General features: G+C 43.9%; 2 protein-coding genes and 1 long non-coding RNA gene across 3 annotated transcripts; 1 reads left to right on the plus strand and 2 right to left on the minus strand.

The window, feature by feature from the left end:
• Positions 1–18: 18 nt before the first annotated feature.
• On the minus strand, positions 19–4,240 carry rnaseh2a (ribonuclease H2, subunit A). The gene is made up of 9 exons (XM_019862658.1): positions 4,121–4,240; positions 3,762–3,893; positions 2,890–2,961; positions 2,575–2,701; positions 2,405–2,492; positions 1,999–2,136; positions 1,593–1,680; positions 1,402–1,525; positions 19–293 (listed from the first exon to the last, which is right to left on the minus strand). The coding sequence occupies exons 2-9, from the start codon at positions 3,886–3,888 to the stop codon at positions 140–142; spliced, it is 918 nt and encodes a 305-aa protein (XP_019718217.1). The 5' UTR covers positions 3,889–3,893; positions 4,121–4,240; the 3' UTR covers positions 19–139.
• LOC109511508 (uncharacterized) lies at positions 2,097–4,723 on the plus strand. Its single transcript, XR_002167337.1, has 2 exons — positions 2,097–2,163; positions 4,363–4,723. It is a non-coding gene; the product is annotated as an uncharacterized LOC109511508 (long non-coding RNA).
• Positions 4,724–11,719: 6,996 nt separating this feature from the next.
• Positions 11,720–16,375, minus strand: LOC109511477 (transcription factor Sox-10-like). Its single transcript, XM_019862609.1, has 4 exons — positions 16,226–16,375; positions 15,350–15,957; positions 14,780–15,051; positions 11,720–12,610 (listed from the first exon to the last, which is right to left on the minus strand). Exons 2-4 carry the CDS (start codon positions 15,784–15,786, stop codon positions 11,823–11,825), a joined length of 1,497 nt encoding a protein of 498 aa, XP_019718168.1. The 5' UTR covers positions 15,787–15,957; positions 16,226–16,375; the 3' UTR covers positions 11,720–11,822.
• Between the last annotated feature and the right edge of the window lie 1,731 nt (positions 16,376–18,106).

The raw sequence follows: 18,106 nt of genomic DNA on the forward strand, positions 1-18,106 counted from the left end.
AAACAAAGACTCTCGATGCATTTTGTAAAACACATTTTATGAGTAAAACAGATTAAACAAAGGAAAATATTCCATGTACTTGCACTGCTGTCTGTGTGTGTGCAAGCAACTCACAGTACTGTACATGTAAGGCCAGTTCTCAGAGAGTGTCCAGACTCTTCAGCCTGCGCTCTGTGAAGAAGCGGTGCGTCTGTGTTGGGTTTGTGACACCACCTGGCGCACTGAAGTAGGACAGCATGGACCTGTTGGCCAGCCGCTGCGCTGCCTTTTCGCCGTCCTCCTCGTCATCGTCCCTGAAGAGAGATTAAGCAACAAGTGTGATTTTTCACACTGTGGTAAGCGCTCATCTCCTCAGGTCAAATGTTTGCCGCATTAAGCGTATGCCAGACATGAAAGCGATTGCGGGTTTCACACTTTAGGGGATGTAAATGTTTATGCAAACCATGGCTAATTTTTAAAGCATTTTTGTCTTTCTTTTGATCTTAATAGTTATGGGAAGCACCAATAACTTTGCTTTTCATGAGTTTTTCGACTTTGTTTTGAAACTTGTTTTTGCACATTTTATGGATTACTGTATACCACCAAGGGCAAGGACACAGAAAATCGGCATTTAATTCTGATTAATAAATATGTTTTAGATCTTTGACTGATCCTATGTATTCAAAGGATCGTATTAGGCAAAACTGACTTTTTAATTAGCTGCCGATAAATAAATGGGTGCCTGGGAAAGACCCAGTGTATCTGTCAGCAAGCCATTCTGATGTTGTCAGTTTCTCCAACCATTACTTGATAACTGGGCTGGCCAAAGAACTGCCACGTTCAAGTGACAGCCGCAGCAAACTGAAATGTAAAAGCCAAAAGATAAGCAAACCCGCATTGTGTTTTGTTTGGTGCACAGATCAACGGCAGCTGTGTTAGATGAACACATGTCACATAGTTGTTCTTGGGTGAAATTATCAGCATGGTCAGGTGGTACTTGGAAGTGAGGTTCTACTGACAGACAATCGCGCAGCTCAAACTGACATCCGTTACACATATGCAGTGACCCGCACTAATTGAAAACTAAATAGCAACTTGGTGATGAAGTGCTGCCTCCACAACTGAAAATATCAATACTGTTTTGCAGTCTCCACTCCCCCCCCCCTTTTTTTAAGACTTTTAACAAGTAGCCAAGCCCTCACTCTGGCCCTTGTCACCATGACAACAGAAAGCCGTACTTAGCATTGGACCCGCTGGAGCTGAGGTAAACGATGGCTCATTTGCAAGAGACAGGTCAGCCTCCTCAAAACAAGACAGCAATGTAGCAGAAAAACAGGGTGTGCTGTAATTGTTGATTCTGTAGACTATTTCAGCTTATGAAGAAAAATGCTTGTCTCCTTAAAGAATTTCTAGAACACTTACCAATGGACAGTCACAGCCTTGCTGTCAATCAAGGTTTGGGCCGTGCTCCAGCTAAAGCGCACAAATTGGGGGTAGCCAAACACTGGGTCCAAGTACTTCAGAAGCCATGCTTTAGTTTTTGGGTCTATAAGCAGCAAAATGATTTTGCAAACATTACATCAGTAATTATGAAACCATCAAGCATTCTTTACCGTTTGGGTATCCTGAGCCATATTCTGTATCCACGTCTGCTAAGTTCTCAACAAACTTCCAGTTCTTCACAACATGGTCCCTGGCTACCTGAAATTATAGAGATTAATATTAGCACCGTGACAAGTTGCCGCCATTTTTGTGTAATTTTAGAAAAACATGAAATGAGCACTTCACTTAAAATCCTCCCAAATCCTATTTGAAACATCAGAGGAATTTTTATGTGGCGACATGGAAAACCCTTGTACAAGTTTACTGCAGCCTATTTTTAACTGAAACTTGTCAGAGGTTCAAGGAGGTATGTTGAGAAATAATCACGTTTTTCTTTCTTTTTTTTTTTTTTTACAGTAAAAGCATAGAATACACCTGCAGTGATAAAATGGAACAGGGTATTGCAGGGGGACTGACTTTGGCACAGATACTGGCTGCACTGACGATGGGGAAGAGGGAGTCAGCCTTTGGCCTCACTGTGACATCGATGCCTGGGAAAATCTTTGAGAGCTTCTCCTCATATTTCTCAGCAGGGCCGACTGTGTCCACAAATACCTGCAGAGATGGAGGACAACATTTGAGGTAACCCCCATTGTGTTTCTGCTTTGTGAATCTGTGGCAAGTGGAACCTCCAAAGTCACACACTCTGATTGACTCCCATTACTGTAATTTCAAAAAAATGTTTCCATAAGAAATCCTGTAAGAACCACCAGACATTCGCAGTTCGGCATTTTGATTCTTGGATTACACCAAACTGTACCACTTTTGGAATGTTCCGCTGAAGAAGTTCCACTGCACAACATGAAAACTCCGATTCACAAACCTCTTTGAGCTGTACGCCACTGTCCAGTGCAAATTGAACTAAACCAATGGCCGTGTCATGTGACAGGGTGTTCAGGTTGCATTTAGTCCTGACAAAAGCAAACGTGTTGTTGGTGCATTCATATACACATTACAAGTAGATGCACATTGCATTGCATTGGCCAACCATACCTCTGTAACATACTGGTGGAGATGGTGTTGGGGGAGAGAATATGCAGGGCCCAGCCCAAAAAACCTTTGGCATCGTCCAGTTTTTGGAAAAGAGTCTCTCTTTCTGCCTCTGAAAGAGTTTTGGAATCTGGAAACGGATAAGAGAAACAAGATGATTTCTTCCTTGCCTTTGTCAGCTAGTACTTGCTCATATGGGGTTCAGTTGATTTCTGAATGTGTGAACTTCATGATTCTCGACCTGCTCCATATGTAAATTGCATTGAGATAACGCTGGTTGCGAATTGGCAGTTTATGAATAAAACCAGGAGAAATTACCTGCAACTTTCAATCCCTTTAATTCCTCCTTTTTGGAAATGGGACAAAAGCATATTCCATAAACCATTGGACCTGGATTAAAAAAAAAAAAGCACAAAAACAGGTTAAACAGTTTTTTTTCATTGTGTGACAAAATTGCATTATGAACCTCGCCTCTACGATGAGCAAAACGGTTATTTTTCTCTACGGAGTCCTGCTTCTTAAAACATTTGCTCACTGAAACCTCAACATTTCGCTTGCTATGAATGTGAACTGCTGTAAGTCCAATCACCCATTTTAAATTTTCAAATCGGTTGACGCATGACAAATATATTTTCCCCAATCCCAAGCACAGAAACCAATTGAAACAGCAATGGTTCTCAAATGGGGGTACGTGTACCCCTTGAAGTAGGTGAAGGCAGTCCAAGGGACATGTGAGCTTTTGAATGATATTTAAAAGTAGCATTCCTGAAAAAAACATCCTTAAAAAGCAATTATTACATTCTGTAAATACTTATGTATATATATGTTCATAAATTGTATTTTATATTCAGTAGGCAATTCAATTTAATTCGCCTAAAAATCCAGTCTCCTCCGTACAAGAATAGGTCTCCCCAACTTGCCAATTACTTGAAAACTTTAAGTCATTTTTTTTATGCGCACAAATCTTTATAATTAAGTTCATTCTTTCTTTCTTTTTTTAGTTAGAGACCACTAGACAAATAAGAGTTCCAAAGTTCAATAAATCAGTCAATGATGGCACAGTACTCTCTTTTAAGTCAATCACTCCCTCTTTTATTTTTTTCCCCAACCCAAAATGCTTTGTGCTGGTTAGGGGACACTTGTTGAAAAGCCTTCATGAAATGAGTGGATGAAGGAAACCCGCAGCATACCCAGCACCGGTCCCCTGCCCGCTTCGTCAATGCCCAGGCAGCAGTCTTCAGTCTTACACACATCAGGGATGATGGAGGATAGACGGCAGCTGACAGAGTTATCGGCGTCGAAGGCGCTGGTATCCATGACCGCTGCCCGAGAAGACATTTCACATACATGAATACACCGTCGCGTTGGCGACATGACATGTAATGTCGGACATCTGTTTGCTATGTCTACCAATGACAATCAGGTTAGCTACATGCTATACTGGACGGCGACTGTTGCTCGCAGATGATATTAGTACGTTGACGGAATTCCGCATTTCAACTGTGATTCTAGTCTGTATGACGCGCCTTTATTCTTTATGAATTCTTACCTCAGTCGACAGAATCACGACTTTTCCCAGCTTGGGTATTTACAATGTGTGCGAGTGTTCGGTAAATAAGACAACAGACTTTGAAGCAGGAGAATTCGCGCCTCGTAATGACGTAACAAGCGTCAGTAGGAGCTTTGTTGTATACTGCCGCTCCATGGCCTGGAGGGGAAGATGCAGCCTCAAACTTGACCTCCCTGCGGGGAGTTCATATTCGTTGTATTTTGCAAATCATTCTGATTCAGGTCGCGGCAAACGACATCCAAATAGAGGTTCAAACCCAGGACCGCTTGACTATGAGGCAGACATATCAACCACGAGCACAGACTATCTACAGTTCTACACAAACAAAAATCATCATTTTCCAATTCATTTCTTGTGTTTGTTTCTTTTGGTAAACAATCTCCCTTTCACTCACATTTTGAATGACGTTTTATGTTCAAGATTTCTTTCTGTCGTGTCATGTATTCCTGAGACGATAGTTTGTATTGTGGTCACTGATGGAGTAGCACACGGGCGTTCAATCAAGGCCTCGGGACAAGATCTGGCCTGCCACATCAATTTATGCGGAACACTAAAGAAAATAAAGGATAATTTCTTGCTAAATGTATTAATTATTTTCATTTTAGGGGAAAATCTATGCCAAAAGTTCAACTTTTAAAAGACATTCGATGCATTTTTTTAAACAAATAATAACAGCAGTTGTATACTTAAATATTTGGTTACCGCTATTGTCCATGATTTTTTATTTCGAATTCAATTCATTTAAAAAAAAATACAATATATAACAGGGGTCACCAACTCTGGCCCTCAAGGGCCACTATCCTGCATGTTTTAGATGTTTTCCTCTTCCAACCCAATTGATTCAGATGATTAGGATCGTATCAGGCTTCTACACAGTTTGCTGATGAGTTGTTCATTTGAATCAGGTGAGGTGTGTTAGAGGAGGGAAACATCTTGCAGAATAGGGGCCCTCGAGGGCCGGAGATCATGACTCCTGATATATAACAATAGATGTAATCATATGATGTTGTTTTTCAGTCTTCACGACCCTCTGAAAGAAATTACAACTACATTGTGTGCCATGACAAAAAAAAAAATTGAACACCTCTGGCTCGCACTCCTGACTTTTATGTGTCACGTTTCTTTTTTCGGCCTGGCCAGCAGGTGGCAGCATGAACGGACTTTATGACTGCACAACTGCTGCCAATTTAACTATCAAGGGACTCTGTACTTAAGGATCCATTTTCAGTCTGCCGGAGTATTGTTTATGCCTGCTGCTTCCTTGCTCATTGACCTTTTTTGCTATAGATCTCGTCGTTTTTCACTTTTGACTAGTGATGGCCAAATGAAGCTTCATGAAGCAATGAAGCTTTGCAGCCAATTGGTTTGCACATGTAGCAAAGCTTCGTGGTGCATCATATACTCTATGGTGCCATTAAGTGGTCCAGAAGCCCAACAGGTCAACAGTGTTAATAATTCAGTGGCTATTTGCTTAAGACAAAGATATGAACGTGCTTGTGTTAGTAATTTAGTATGTGAACAAAATACAAGTGCTAAGGATAATTTGTTATTCATTTTTATTTAGAAATAATAGCTTTCCCACAGTGGCTGGCTTTAAACTGTTTCTTATTTTGGACAATATTTCACCAGCTTTAGAAAATATTCTTTCACAAGGCACAGATGAATAAATTTGGGTAGGTATGGCCCAGTTTCATGCTTGCTCTCATGCAAGGCTCTATGATGCCTCAACATAGACGAGGTGTTATTGTTGAATACAAGTTCCCTTGCACACAACAGACACTTCACCTGTGAAAAAACAAAAGTTAGACACAAGAACAAGCGAAAAGCTGCATTGTCACATTTATATTAATATATTTTTTCTCCCTTACCTTATTGGAAGCAATCAAATCAAAATGTTCCCACACAGGGGAGGATCACCTTTTTCGCGCAGGTTCCATCGCAAGCAACGGACAAGGCTCGGAAAAAGATTGCACTAGTTACACTGTTGCACTGTTGCGCACAGGTACAGGAGCCCGAAATCCACAAAATGTGAGATAACAGGCGATCGCCAATGCGTTTTGCAACCTATTTAGACCGTAGCCTGTACTGTGTTTGCAATGCGCGCCAAACGTTGGACCACTCACAAAGCGTTAATGTGATTTCAGCCAGCCGGCGAGGCTTCACACGTCATCACTTCCGGGTTTTGCCGAAATGACGCGTGCTTCGATACAAGCTTCGTGGAAACGCCCCTCCCATTACTCGACACAAGCTTCGGAGCCTCGACCCATTTCGTCCCATCACTACTTTTGACTTCTCTGTGGCATTTATTCTGTTAGTATGTTTTTTATTTTGTGATTCGGCTTTGCTCGCGTGTATTGTGATACATTGTTTTTCGTTTGTATCCTCGGCTCTTGTTTTCTCCCCTTGCCTTTTGTGCAAGCGCTTTTTGTTATTTGTTTCTTGTGCTCTCTGGTCCCTGTTTGGACCAGCGCTTTATGTTAATACTTTGTCAGTGCGATTTTGTTACATTAAAACATTTGTTTGCTACGGAGACCTTGTTGGCGTCTGCACTTTTTGGGATTCCAAACTTGATTCGGCTTGCCTGAAACGTGACAGAATACTCCGACCAACATGGATCCCGTAGACGTTAATAAGATAATGACCACCTTGACCAGCCAAGGACAACTGGTGGGCGAGCAGGGACAAGCGCTCGCGGAGCTCCGGGAAGCGGTCTCCATGCTGGCTCATCGGCTCGAGAATTTGAGTTCCCGGGTGAAACAATTGAGCACCCGAGGAACGCCATCCTCGGGAACACCTAAAGCGACCACCGAGATACCATCCTCCCTGAGGCGGGAACCTAATTTCCCACACCCACCGCGTTATGGTGGCGAGCCGGGGCTGTGTGGACAATTTTTGCACCAATGCTCATTGGTTTTCAACCAACAACCATCCACCTATGTAAAGGATACTACCAAGGTGGCATTTGTAATGAGCCTGTTGACTGGTCAGGCAGCGTCATGGGCGATGGAAGTAAGTAATGCTCAACCCGGGCTTCGGTCTTCCTTCCCTGATTTTGTGGCAGAGTTTCGACGTGTGTTCCACCATCCGGTCATGGGAAGAGAGGCCGGATTAGGGCTGTTAGATATTCGGCAAGGAAAGCAATCTGTGGCCGAGTACTCTATTTCCTTTCGGATTTTGGCCGCCCGGGGTGGTTACGGAAACCGCGCCCTTTGTTGTTTGTTTCGTCGCGGTTTAAATGTATATTTGAAAGACGAACTGGCAACCCGCGATGACATCAAAACCTTGGAGGAACTCATTAATCTGTCCCTCGTACTGGAGAACCGCATGCGAGAACGAGAGCGGGACCGCGGAGGCGAGCGGGGTCATGTCCCTTTCCAGCCCCAATGTGCTGGTGGTCGGCCGGCTTCCCCCGAGTCCTTGCAACCGTCTGGACCAGAGCATCACCCCGGTACCGGGACTGCCGACGCAGAGGGAGAGCCCACGCAGATGGGAGGAGGACGTGTGGAGCAAAAGGACGGCGCCGGATTCGGGACCAGGCCTGTTTCTACTGCGGTCAACAAGGACATCGAGTCGCCGACTGTTCCATGACCCTGACCCACCTTGCTTCGCGCACCGACAAATGTGAGTTTGCACCCAGCACTGACTCACGGGAGCCAAGAAGGGAGGAGTCCAGTTCGGGACTTCCCAAGAGACTGGAGCTGGACGGGACTATCTATGGTCCTTCACGGGCTCTTCCGATTCGGGCACTGGTGGACTCAGGGGCGGCCGATTGTTTTATAGACCCTACGATGGCTAACGAACTGGGTTGTCCGGTGGAAGAGTTAAAGGACGTTAAGAGGGTTCACGATCTGGATGGGTGACTCCTGGCGGAGGTGAAACAGATCACCGGCCCTTTAAAGCTAAGGGTTTCAGGCAGTCACATTGAATATAGGAAGTTTTATCTAATGCGGTCCCGATCTGTACCGTTAATCTTGGGGTTGCCTTGGTTGAGAACCCATAATCCTGTCATTAACTGGGAACGTCCCGCGATTGATAACTGGAGTCCGTTCTGTTATGCCCACTGTTTGTAGTCGGCGGCAGGAAGTTGAGGGCCGTCACATAACGATCCGCCTGAATCCATTTGTTTGGATAAGGTTCCAAGTATCTACCATGATTTGCATCAAGTGTTTAGTGAAAACCGCGCTCAGTCCTTGCTGCCGCACTGGCCGTACGATTGCGCCATCGAATTGATTGCTAACGCCCCTCTTCCGAGTTCACAACTATATCAGGTTTCTCACGCGGAACGAGAGGCGTTAAGGGAGCACATAGACAGCTCTCTCTCGGCTGGCCTTATTAGGCCTTCTAGATCCCCTTAAGGAGCTGGATTCTTCTTCATAGAGAAGAAAGACAAGTCGTTACGCCCTTGTGTCGACTATCGGGGACTAAACGAGATCACCATCAAAAACAAATATCCACTCCCGTTGTTAGATTCGGCGTTCACCCCTCTCCAATCTGCCACCATATTCTCCAAACTAGATCTACGCAGTGCTTACCATCTGGTCCGTATTCGGGAGGGGGATGAATGGAAGACGGCATTCAAGACACCTTTAGGGCATTTTGAGTATTTGGTCATGCCTTTTGGGTTAACCAACGCGCCCACCGTATTACAGAGTCTCATTAATGACCTGTTGAGAGACAATGCGTTTTTGGACTTAAAGAAGGCCTTCACTAACCCCCCGGTTTTGCAACATCCTAACCCAGATTATCCTTTTGTTGTACAGGTGGACGCTTCGGATTCAGGAGTGGGGACGGTATTGTCTCAGCGTTCCCCAGTTGACCACAGACTCCACCCATGCACCTTCTTCTCTCGTCGTCTCAGTCCAGCCGAAGCCAACTATGACGTGGGAATTGGGGAACTCCTTGCTGTCGTTTTGGCTCTGCAGGAATGGCGGCATTGGCTCGTTCACTGTGTACACCGACCACAAGAACCTCGCATACATTCGCTCTGCCAAAAGACTAAATTCACGTCAAGCCCGGTGGGCGCTTCTCCTTACACGTTTCAACTTCACACTTACCAACTGTCCTGGCTCCAAGAACATAAGACTTGACGCTCTATCCCGTATCCATGACCCGCGGAGAGGAGCAGCGAACCACGGAGCATTCTTCCTGACCACTGCATTTTGGGGGCACTTAGGTGGGAGATCGAACGGAGGATCCAGGAGGCCCCAGGCGGAACCCAAGTCTCGGCTGGCTGTCCCGCAGGGAAGCTTTTTGTACCCCCACCTCTGCGCCGCTCGGAGGTGTTGCAGTGGGGGCACTCGTCTAAGGTGGCTTGCCATCCTGGCGTGAACCAGACCTTACAGCTCGTCTCTCAGCGGTTTTGGTGGCTGCTTCCTTGCTCATAGACCTTTTTTGCTATAGATCTCATCGTTTTTCACTTTTGACTTCTCGGTGACATTTATTCTGTTAGTATGGTTTTTATTTTGTGATTTGGCTTTGCTCGCGTGTATTGTGATACATTGTTTTTCGTTTGTATCCTCGGCTCTTGTTTTCTCCCCTTGCCTTTTGTGCAAGCGCTTTTTGTTATTTGTTTCGTGTTCTCCCTGGTCCCTGTTTGGACAATACTTTGTCGGTGCGATTTTGTTACATTAAAACATTTGTTTGGTACAGAGACCTTGTTGGCGTCTGCACTTTTTGGGATTCCAAACTTGATTCGGCTTGCCTGAAACGTGACAAGATGTGAGTTCAGTTCACACCCAGTGAAGGTGTGAATGTTATTTTGAACGGTTGTCTATTTCTACATGATTGACAGGTGACCAGTGAGCCTAAAAAGATTAGTTCTATAAAAAAATGAAGCGATGTATATTATGTATTATTATAATTCTGAATGTATGTAACCGCCATTAGATGTTCTGTGGCATCACTTGGTTAAAACACACTTAGCACAGGAAAGGAACAGGAGGACATATGATGTGAAGCCCCCCCATTGAAGTTGTTTTGAAATTTATTTTGTCAGACATGCATTTATTCAGGTGGAGAGGAGAGGGCAGCATGCAAGGAAGGCCATTAGCGAAAGGTTGAAATTGGCCTGCTCCTTGCCTCTTAACACCCTCCCCTTCTCTCACTTTCGATCCCTCTTGCTCACTCAATGGCTTTCTTTGTATTTTTGCAGTAAAACGCCGTCCCCAGCCGATTAAATGCTAGGAATTAGTAGTCCATTTTAGCCTACTGTGCATACAAACACACTAAACAGCTTAAGCTGCTGGGGCACTGATTGTGTTATTATTACAGTTCACACGTCAGCGGAGGTTTATAATTTGCTTTTCTCCGTATTCACTTGCTAAGAGCAGCATGTGATTGATCCTAAACGTGACTGTTGCATAAAATAACATGGTAATGGTTTGTTCTTCACTTATACCGACATAAATAGTAAAGAAACTGATATTACACATTTGTTTTTTTATAAATAAATTGATTTAATAGATGACAACAATAATATTTCAACATCGCTATTTCTTGTAAGGAAGCAAAATACTTGGCAAACACTTTACAAAACGATTCAGAATTATACAAAAAATGGAGGAAGCAAAAGGTGTGGCATACTTAGAGCAAAAAAAAAAAAAAAAAAACTGCATGGTAAGAGGGTCAGTATAAAATTGGAAAGTATGCATCACATATTGTAAAGTAAAGCCCATGGTATTGAATATTATTCACATCGCCAGAGAGGAAGTACGGTAGCCTATTTGGGCCGCTCTATAGGAACAACGGTAAAGTAGAAAAAATGCGGAACTATTGTACATGTGATTCCAAGTAATCCTTAAGCAGGACCCAAAGCTGGCCAATCATCTCAACAGACTGGATCGAACTTTGTACTACAGCTCGTTACAAAACGTTAGCGATCATAGTTGATTCAGCAAATTGTTACAAAGAAAGAAAAGTGAGATAGTTCAACATTTTCTCTAACTGAGCAGGCATGGAAAATGTTCTCTGCTATTGGCACAAAATGACAATGAGAGTTGAGGTAAAGTGTCCAAGATGGAGCGAAAATGTGAAATAGAAGCTCTCTTTCCCTCTCTTATTCCTATTATTCCCATAAATGCTTCAGATCAAATAAGCAGTAAAGGATAGAAGACACAGAAACACACAGACAGACTGAGTTATCACCAAAGAAAAAAGGTTGCCGTTACCAAAAATAACCCTTAATTGGGGGCCAAGTTTGAACGAAACATACTCCAGAAGCAGTGGTGACGCTGTGTCAGTATTATCATGTCAGTCACAATAAAGTTACCGGTACACTAGTACATCAACATCAACGACACTACTAATATAAAAAAGGTTAAAAAAACAAAACAAGACTCTCCTTTAGTTTGGTTAATAAATGGGATGATATCAGTCCAATATCCTTTCCTGGGTTATCATTCGTGTATATAAAACACTCGATTGGCCTCTCTCCAATTGCTGTACATCGTCACTTACATTCCGGATGGCACACATTGTTTCCAAATGTATCGTTTAGCTTGGCTGCAGAACCCCAATGAACAACTGCGGATGCATTTTATCAGCTAAAAAAGTAAAAACCTCTAATATTACATCAATATGGCGTAGACATACAAACACACGCGCACATCATGCGAACTCCCATTGGCAAACACATGCACACGGTTGCTCTCACACGCTTCCCATATATTCCCGGACTCCGTCCTCAGGGTCTTGTGAGTGTGGTGTAAACAGGCTGCTCCCAGTGTGTGGGGCTGTGGGAGGGAGCCACACTAGAGGGGTCGCCTATGGTGGTGTACAGAGGCCTCTGTGTAGGGCCCATGTACGAGAAGGCTGAGTACAGCCCGGGGGCCTGACTGGAGTGGGTGTAGTACGCCCCAGGGGCCTGGTGGTCTCCGTATTCAAACTGAGCTCTGGAGGCCAGCGAGGGAAAAGCAGAGCCATAGTGAGGGAGGCTGAGTGGCGTGTAGGTGACGTGCGCGCCTGAAGAGGGTGACGATGATGCCTCGGCGTAGTGGCTCCCAGACCCAGACTCGCTTTTGATCGAGGCCTTGGAGTGGTCAGAGGACGTAGGGGAGCCCTGAGGCTGCTGCTGCTGCTTGGAGAGCCAGGCCGAGTGGCCGCTGGCAGCGGCCAGGGCGTAGGCATAGGACGAGGCCGAGGTCCCCGCAGCGGGGGCGCCGCCAATGCCTTGGGGATGCCCGTTGGGGGGCAAGTATTGGTCAAACTCGTTAACGTCGAAAGGCTCGATGTTGGACATCACCTCGTTGCTGATCTCGCCGATGTCCATGGTGCCAAAATCGATGTGCGGCTTGGAGCCAGATGATGAAGGACCACCAGAGGAACCTTCGCTCCCTACACCAAGTGGTCCCCTGGACCCCCCTGATCCTCCAGCCCCTCCGGCTGCCCCTTCGCGCTTGCTGTCTGACAGTTTGCCTGACTGGAGATCTGTTTTCGGGGTGGTTGGGGGTGTAGGGGGGCTGTGACCCTGACCTGGAAGAGACAGATTTGCTTAGTTTAACACAACCAGGATTATACATACTGTACATCATTTAATGAAGTATCTTATGAGCTTGAAAATCACATAATGAAAGTGATTCTCTAAGTGGTAGGAACACCATTGGTGGTACATGGGCTCGCTTTGCTGGTAAAGGAAAGAATCACTGAATTAAATCTAGCGCAATAGCTTCAACATTTGTTTAAATCCAATACAGTGCATTTCTTTCATAGAGTCCAGTGTTGTTTTCAAATATATATTTTGTTAGAATTCTTCATGAAACTTGTAAATGTGAAATACATTTATTTGAATTGAATTGTTATTTTATTTTCCTCTACTTAATCAACATTGTGCTCAACATTAGGTTACAATGTTAACCCACTGCATTTTCATGTTTTTATGATGGTGGTACTTGACGAGCGTAGTATTTTTTTAGGTAGTATTTGGTGTAAAATGTTTGAGAAACACTGTACTGCACAATATTGTTGTGACATTTTATCATATACCAACATCATCTAACACGATGCTCAATTTCATTTCATCGTACTGCAACATATATTCTCAGCAAGAGAACTGGCATTGCAAGTGTGCTGTGACACAAAAATATGCCATGCCAGATTATCAAGTACAAAACTGGAAATTCTTCAATATCACCTAAATTAGTCTGAAAAAATATATTTACAGTATCTACACGGATTAAAGTATCTTTGTTTAACTATTTATGCCAGTGATGTACAGTGAAGGCCGAACATTTAATTCTCTTCCACGAGCTGGCAGAAGGTACGTAATTAAACTTCATGCATCAGAAATCCAAGCCGCTTGTCTTCAAGAGCATAGGTGTCAAACTCCAATCAGCTCATCAACAAGCTCCGCAGAAGCCTAATATCGATCCTGTTCATTTGAATTAGGTGTGTTGCAAGAGGGATAGATGGAAAACATGCAGGACAGCAGCCCTCCAGGGCCAGAGTTTGACACCTATGCTCAAAAGGGTCATGGGCGTGTTGGAGCTTATTCCAGCACCCTTTGGGTAGTAGGCAGGGGTACAAACATTCACACTCACAATTTCACTTTGGGACAAATTAGAGTGGTTCAATTAACCTATACATGTTTATGGAATGTGGGAGTAAACCCACGCAGGTACGGGAAGAACATGCAAATTTCACACTGGAAGGGCAGGGCCCGGAATCGAACCCATGACCTCTGTACTCTGAGGCGGACGTGCTAACCAGTCGAGCACCGTGCTGCTCATACATAAATTAACCTGTGCATCACTTTTTGGGACATTTTTATTTGGTGGTGAGCGATTTTTATTTTTATTTTTTTGGTTGTTATTATTATTATTATTATTATTATTTACCTTTATGCATTTCAGTTATGGCGATTTCACAAACTATATTGAGCCATATTTTATATTAGAAACACACAAAAAATGTAACAAAACGTGGATACACAAGTTAAATAATTACCTTGTTCCATCGATTGGAAGACCATGTCATTGTTCTACCTGTCACTAAACGTTGTGGACGTAGATAGTTCGACAAAGTTACATTTGAACCAAAAAACAAAACACTTTGAATAATTTCCTGCAGCAAACCTACAGTAAGGACCGCAAAGTCAAACACACTTAAGTGCCAATTGGTTGGGAATCACCATCTGTCCACCAATGGCCCTTTCCAACCCATCAGGGTCACGTACTTGTTCAGTAGATAGCAGGAAAGTGAGTGACCACTATTTCACACAAAAAATTAATAATAATGATAATAATTATTATTTTTATTATGATGATGATGATTATGATGATGATTGTTATTATTATTATTATTATTATTATTATTATTATTATTATTATTATTATTATAACAAATTGTTCTATTGGATTTACTTAATTCCTACATCGGTTGGACAGGAATCAAATTTGTTAAACAAACATACATCATTTGAGGGTTTTGTTTTGTTTTGGGGTTTTTTTTAGGGAAATTATGTCAGCTCATCATATTTTAATCATGTGCAAACAAATGTTTTTCTCCTTTTCATCTTTTTAAAATTGATGCTGCCCCACTGTCACTATTGCTTGAAGAATTTCCTCTTTTTTCCCCCTAAATGAAAACTGTCCCCATTCCCCTTCTACATTTTGTCCTAGGCCACTGGTACGGCGTGCCACCTACTCGCAGGGTGGTGGTGGTGATGGTGATGGTGGTGCAGGTCGCCCAAAGGTGACCCCGCGCCCCCATTGTGCTCCAGATGCAGGCTCTTGTAGTGAGACTGGGAGTGGCTGGCTTCGCCCTCGCCCGGGCTGTCCGACTCATTAGCGGGCGTCAGTTTGCCGTTCTTGCGTCTCCGGGGCTGATACTTGTACTCCGGGTAGTCCTTCTTGTGCTGTTTCCTCAACCTCTCGGCCTCCTCGATGAATGGCCTCTTGTCGCTCTCGTTGAGCAGCCTGCAGGGAGGAGAACAAGGAGCGTTTTTACTCTCCAAAGTTAATGTGGAAGTTAAAATATGCGCAAATAGCACGCGTTGGCGCCGTGCGTAAATGGAGACGCGCGTGTAATTGGGTGCTCAAATGACTTCGTGGTTGAAGCACAAATTAAACACGCTCGGACAAACAACACGCTTTAGTTGCTGTTTGTCTTTTTCGCGTCCACCAATCTAGGCTCCTAATTTTCCTACTTTTTGGCGCAAATTGCGCAGGAAATGAAGTGTGACTGTGTGCGCGCGGTGTTCTTTTTCGTACAAACCTCCACAGTTTGCCGAGGGTCTTGCTGAGCTCCGCGTTGTGCAGGTGGGGGTACTGGTCGGCCAGCTTCCTCCTGGCCGCCTGGGCCCACACCATGAAGGCGTTCATGGGCCGCTTGACGTGAGGCTTGGCTTTGTTTCCGTTGTTGACGCGCACCGGCATGGGCACCAGGGTCCAGTCGTAGCCGTCCAGAACCTGGCTGACCGCCTCGCGGATGCCGATGGGGAAGCGATCGTCGTCCTCCTCCGACTTGACCGTGGACCTGTGGTCCCCGGAGCCGTCCGCCACACAGAGCGAAGTCAACTGAGGCGGAGGTCCGGTCAGAGGTGAGTCGTGACCGGGTGGAGCTCCGGCGTGGCTCGGGGAGAGCGAGTGAGCGTCGTCCGAACCTCCGGGGCTCAGCTCCGCTTCGGACATGCTGTGCTCCTCTCCGGACATTTTTAAACTGTTTAGTTTGTTTAACAACAACTTTAAATTGATTTAAAAGAGTTTCAAATAGACTATGTGGAGTTTGCGATGGTGCCAGTTCGTGTGGACTCCTCTAATACGAAGCCATAGTGGTGCGTAAATGTGGCCAGATCCTTTTTTACGCACCGAAATCCGCTACACCTGCAAGAAAACATACAATAGAGTATTTATACTCAACTTTCAAAATTAAATCATCTCATTTGTTTCTGATTAGTACATTTGAAAAATTACAGGTATACTGCATATATGGCATCTTATGTCGCAAAATTAATCGAACAAATATGAAACATTTCATCAAATCACAATCCAAACCCAAATCTAAAAAAATCTAGCAAATCAATATCGCGTAAAACTAAACGTTTCATTCACTTAAAAAAAATATGATTTTAAAAAAAATTACATAACTTACCAGTAGAGACGCACAGTGGTTCAACATGGGAGTGCGTGTGGCTGGACGTGGAGCCGATGAATGGCTGCTCTGTGTGGCGACACCGGAGCTTAAAGAGCGCCTTGTGAGAAGGACTGCGAGAGGGAGAAAAAAAAGGGGGGGGGGATTGAAAGTGGAAAACATTCCCAGAGAGGCAGCATTCCAACACACACACTCGGCCACGCCCACCCTAGCGCAACCCAGCGCTTTCATTGGCTCTCGTCCCGCCCTGCCAGTAGCCGATTGGACGAGGGCAGGATGGCGTTAACGCCGGGCCCGTACGTTCGTACGTCGCTGCACCGTTTCCAACCGGGAAGAGGTGAGATGTGACATGGGAGTCGCTTTAAACGTATCCACAGTGAGCCCATTTAGAGTACGGAGAAGGCCAGCTTTGTTGCGAGTGTTGACATGCTACATCAAACAAATAAACAATCATCCACTGACTTATTACATCTTGCGGCCGCATTAAATCCGAAAGGGAGGGGAATCTAAATAGCCCAAATTGGCAGAGTTCTCCGGTTTGATTGGGTGTCATACAGGAAATGTCGAATTACAGCTTTTGGGATTAGAACATTTTTGTGAAAATGACGAAAAATGAGCGAGACAGGTGTGTGGGAGTGTCCATACTAAAGTAGCGAACCACAATCTCGCTTCGAGGAATAATCTATAAAGGCTTCCAATAAAAGCTTGCAATATGTACATATATAATATTTACATAATGTATCCATCTATAAACAGTGACTCTTATCCTGAACTTTTATTAATGCATTAAGTGGTGGTGTCACCCTAATCAAATATTTATTGCTTCTGATTGCAGGTCAAAAAAGTCTTGAATTTACAATCTGAGACGAAAGCAAGTTATCACAAGTTGTGTTTGATCATAGGCCATATGAGAACTGACTGCTAATTGGACTGCAAATATACACTCCAAATAAATGAAAGGCATCCCCTTTTGGGTCCAGTTTACCATTTATTAGTGGTTGTACTTTATAGAACCAACAGTTCAATGTATAACCGAACCAAATGGCTCTTGGATATTAATCCTATTATAATAACGCCATGGCACTACATGGTATCATGGGTGTTTGATAGAACATCTTTCAAAAGAACCAGAAGAATCGACAATGAACCTCCCAGTGGTGGTGGTGCTACATAAAACCGGGATTGAAATATGGAACCTCTCAAACGAATGATGATGACAATTTGATTTTAAAATTAATTCAAATGACATCGATTACATTGCAAGTCAAAGTGTCAAAATGAATGAACAACACATTATTTAACAGATGAATGCAAACAAATGATGTCTCAGTGATGTTAATCCAATGTTTGGCGACTACATTTCAAACCAAAAACAAGATTACATACATGCATACATATACACTCACACACTCACACGCACGCGTTTTTTTTAGCATATTGGCATTCCTTTGCGAATGAGCATTGATAACATTCTTAATAATATAATTAAAGTATTCTAAAGACTGATTAAAATGACCTTCTAATTAATTTGAATTTCCCTTTAATATCTGTTGAACTTGCAGGCCAAAGTGCTGAATAAAAAAACAAACTATTGACTCAGTTGTTCATCCTAAAACAGACTCGTTGGTTGTTTAAACGGACAGTTGCTGTTAAGAAGCGACCATTGAAAAGAAAGAACAGGCCCACATTCATGTGTTTGTCAACCGGGGGGGATTTTTTTTCTTTTGCGTTGGGACTTAATGCGAACGTTCCTCTTCCTTCACGCAGAGCGAGACTGATGCTGTGCGTCTTGCCTTGCGTGACGTGGAGGATCTGTACTGCTGGAAGGCCGTGATTTGCTCAGATAAGCGTGGCCTGCTCTGGGAAGGACACACACACACA

This window comes from Hippocampus comes, unplaced genomic scaffold (genome assembly GCF_001891065.2).
Source record: "Hippocampus comes isolate QL1 unplaced genomic scaffold, H_comes_QL1_v1.1 scaffold7, whole genome shotgun sequence".
NCBI lineage: Eukaryota > Metazoa > Chordata > Actinopteri > Syngnathiformes > Syngnathidae > Hippocampus > Hippocampus comes.

Coding starts and splice junctions, on each gene's coding strand:
- rnaseh2a (XM_019862658.1), bottom strand. CDS start 3,888: ATGGATACCAGCGCCTTCGACGCCGATAACTCTGTCAGCTGCCGTCTA. Junction 2,137..2,404: donor GTGGCGTACAGCTCAAAGAG/GTTTGTGAATCG, acceptor CCATCTCTGCAG/GTATTTGTGGACACAGTCGG. Junction 294..1,401: donor AAGGCTGTGACTGTCCATTG/GTAAGTGTTCTA, acceptor ATCTCTCTTCAG/GGACGATGACGAGGAGGACG.
- LOC109511477 (XM_019862609.1), bottom strand. CDS start 15,786: ATGTCCGGAGAGGAGCACAGCATGTCCGAAGCGGAGCTGAGCCCCGGA. Junction 15,052..15,349: donor ACCCTCGGCAAACTGTGGAG/GTTTGTACGAAA, acceptor TCCTCCCTGCAG/GCTGCTCAACGAGAGCGACA. Junction 12,611..14,779: donor TCACCACCACCACCCTGCGA/GTAGGTGGCACG, acceptor TGTCTCTTCCAG/GTCAGGGTCACAGCCCCCCT.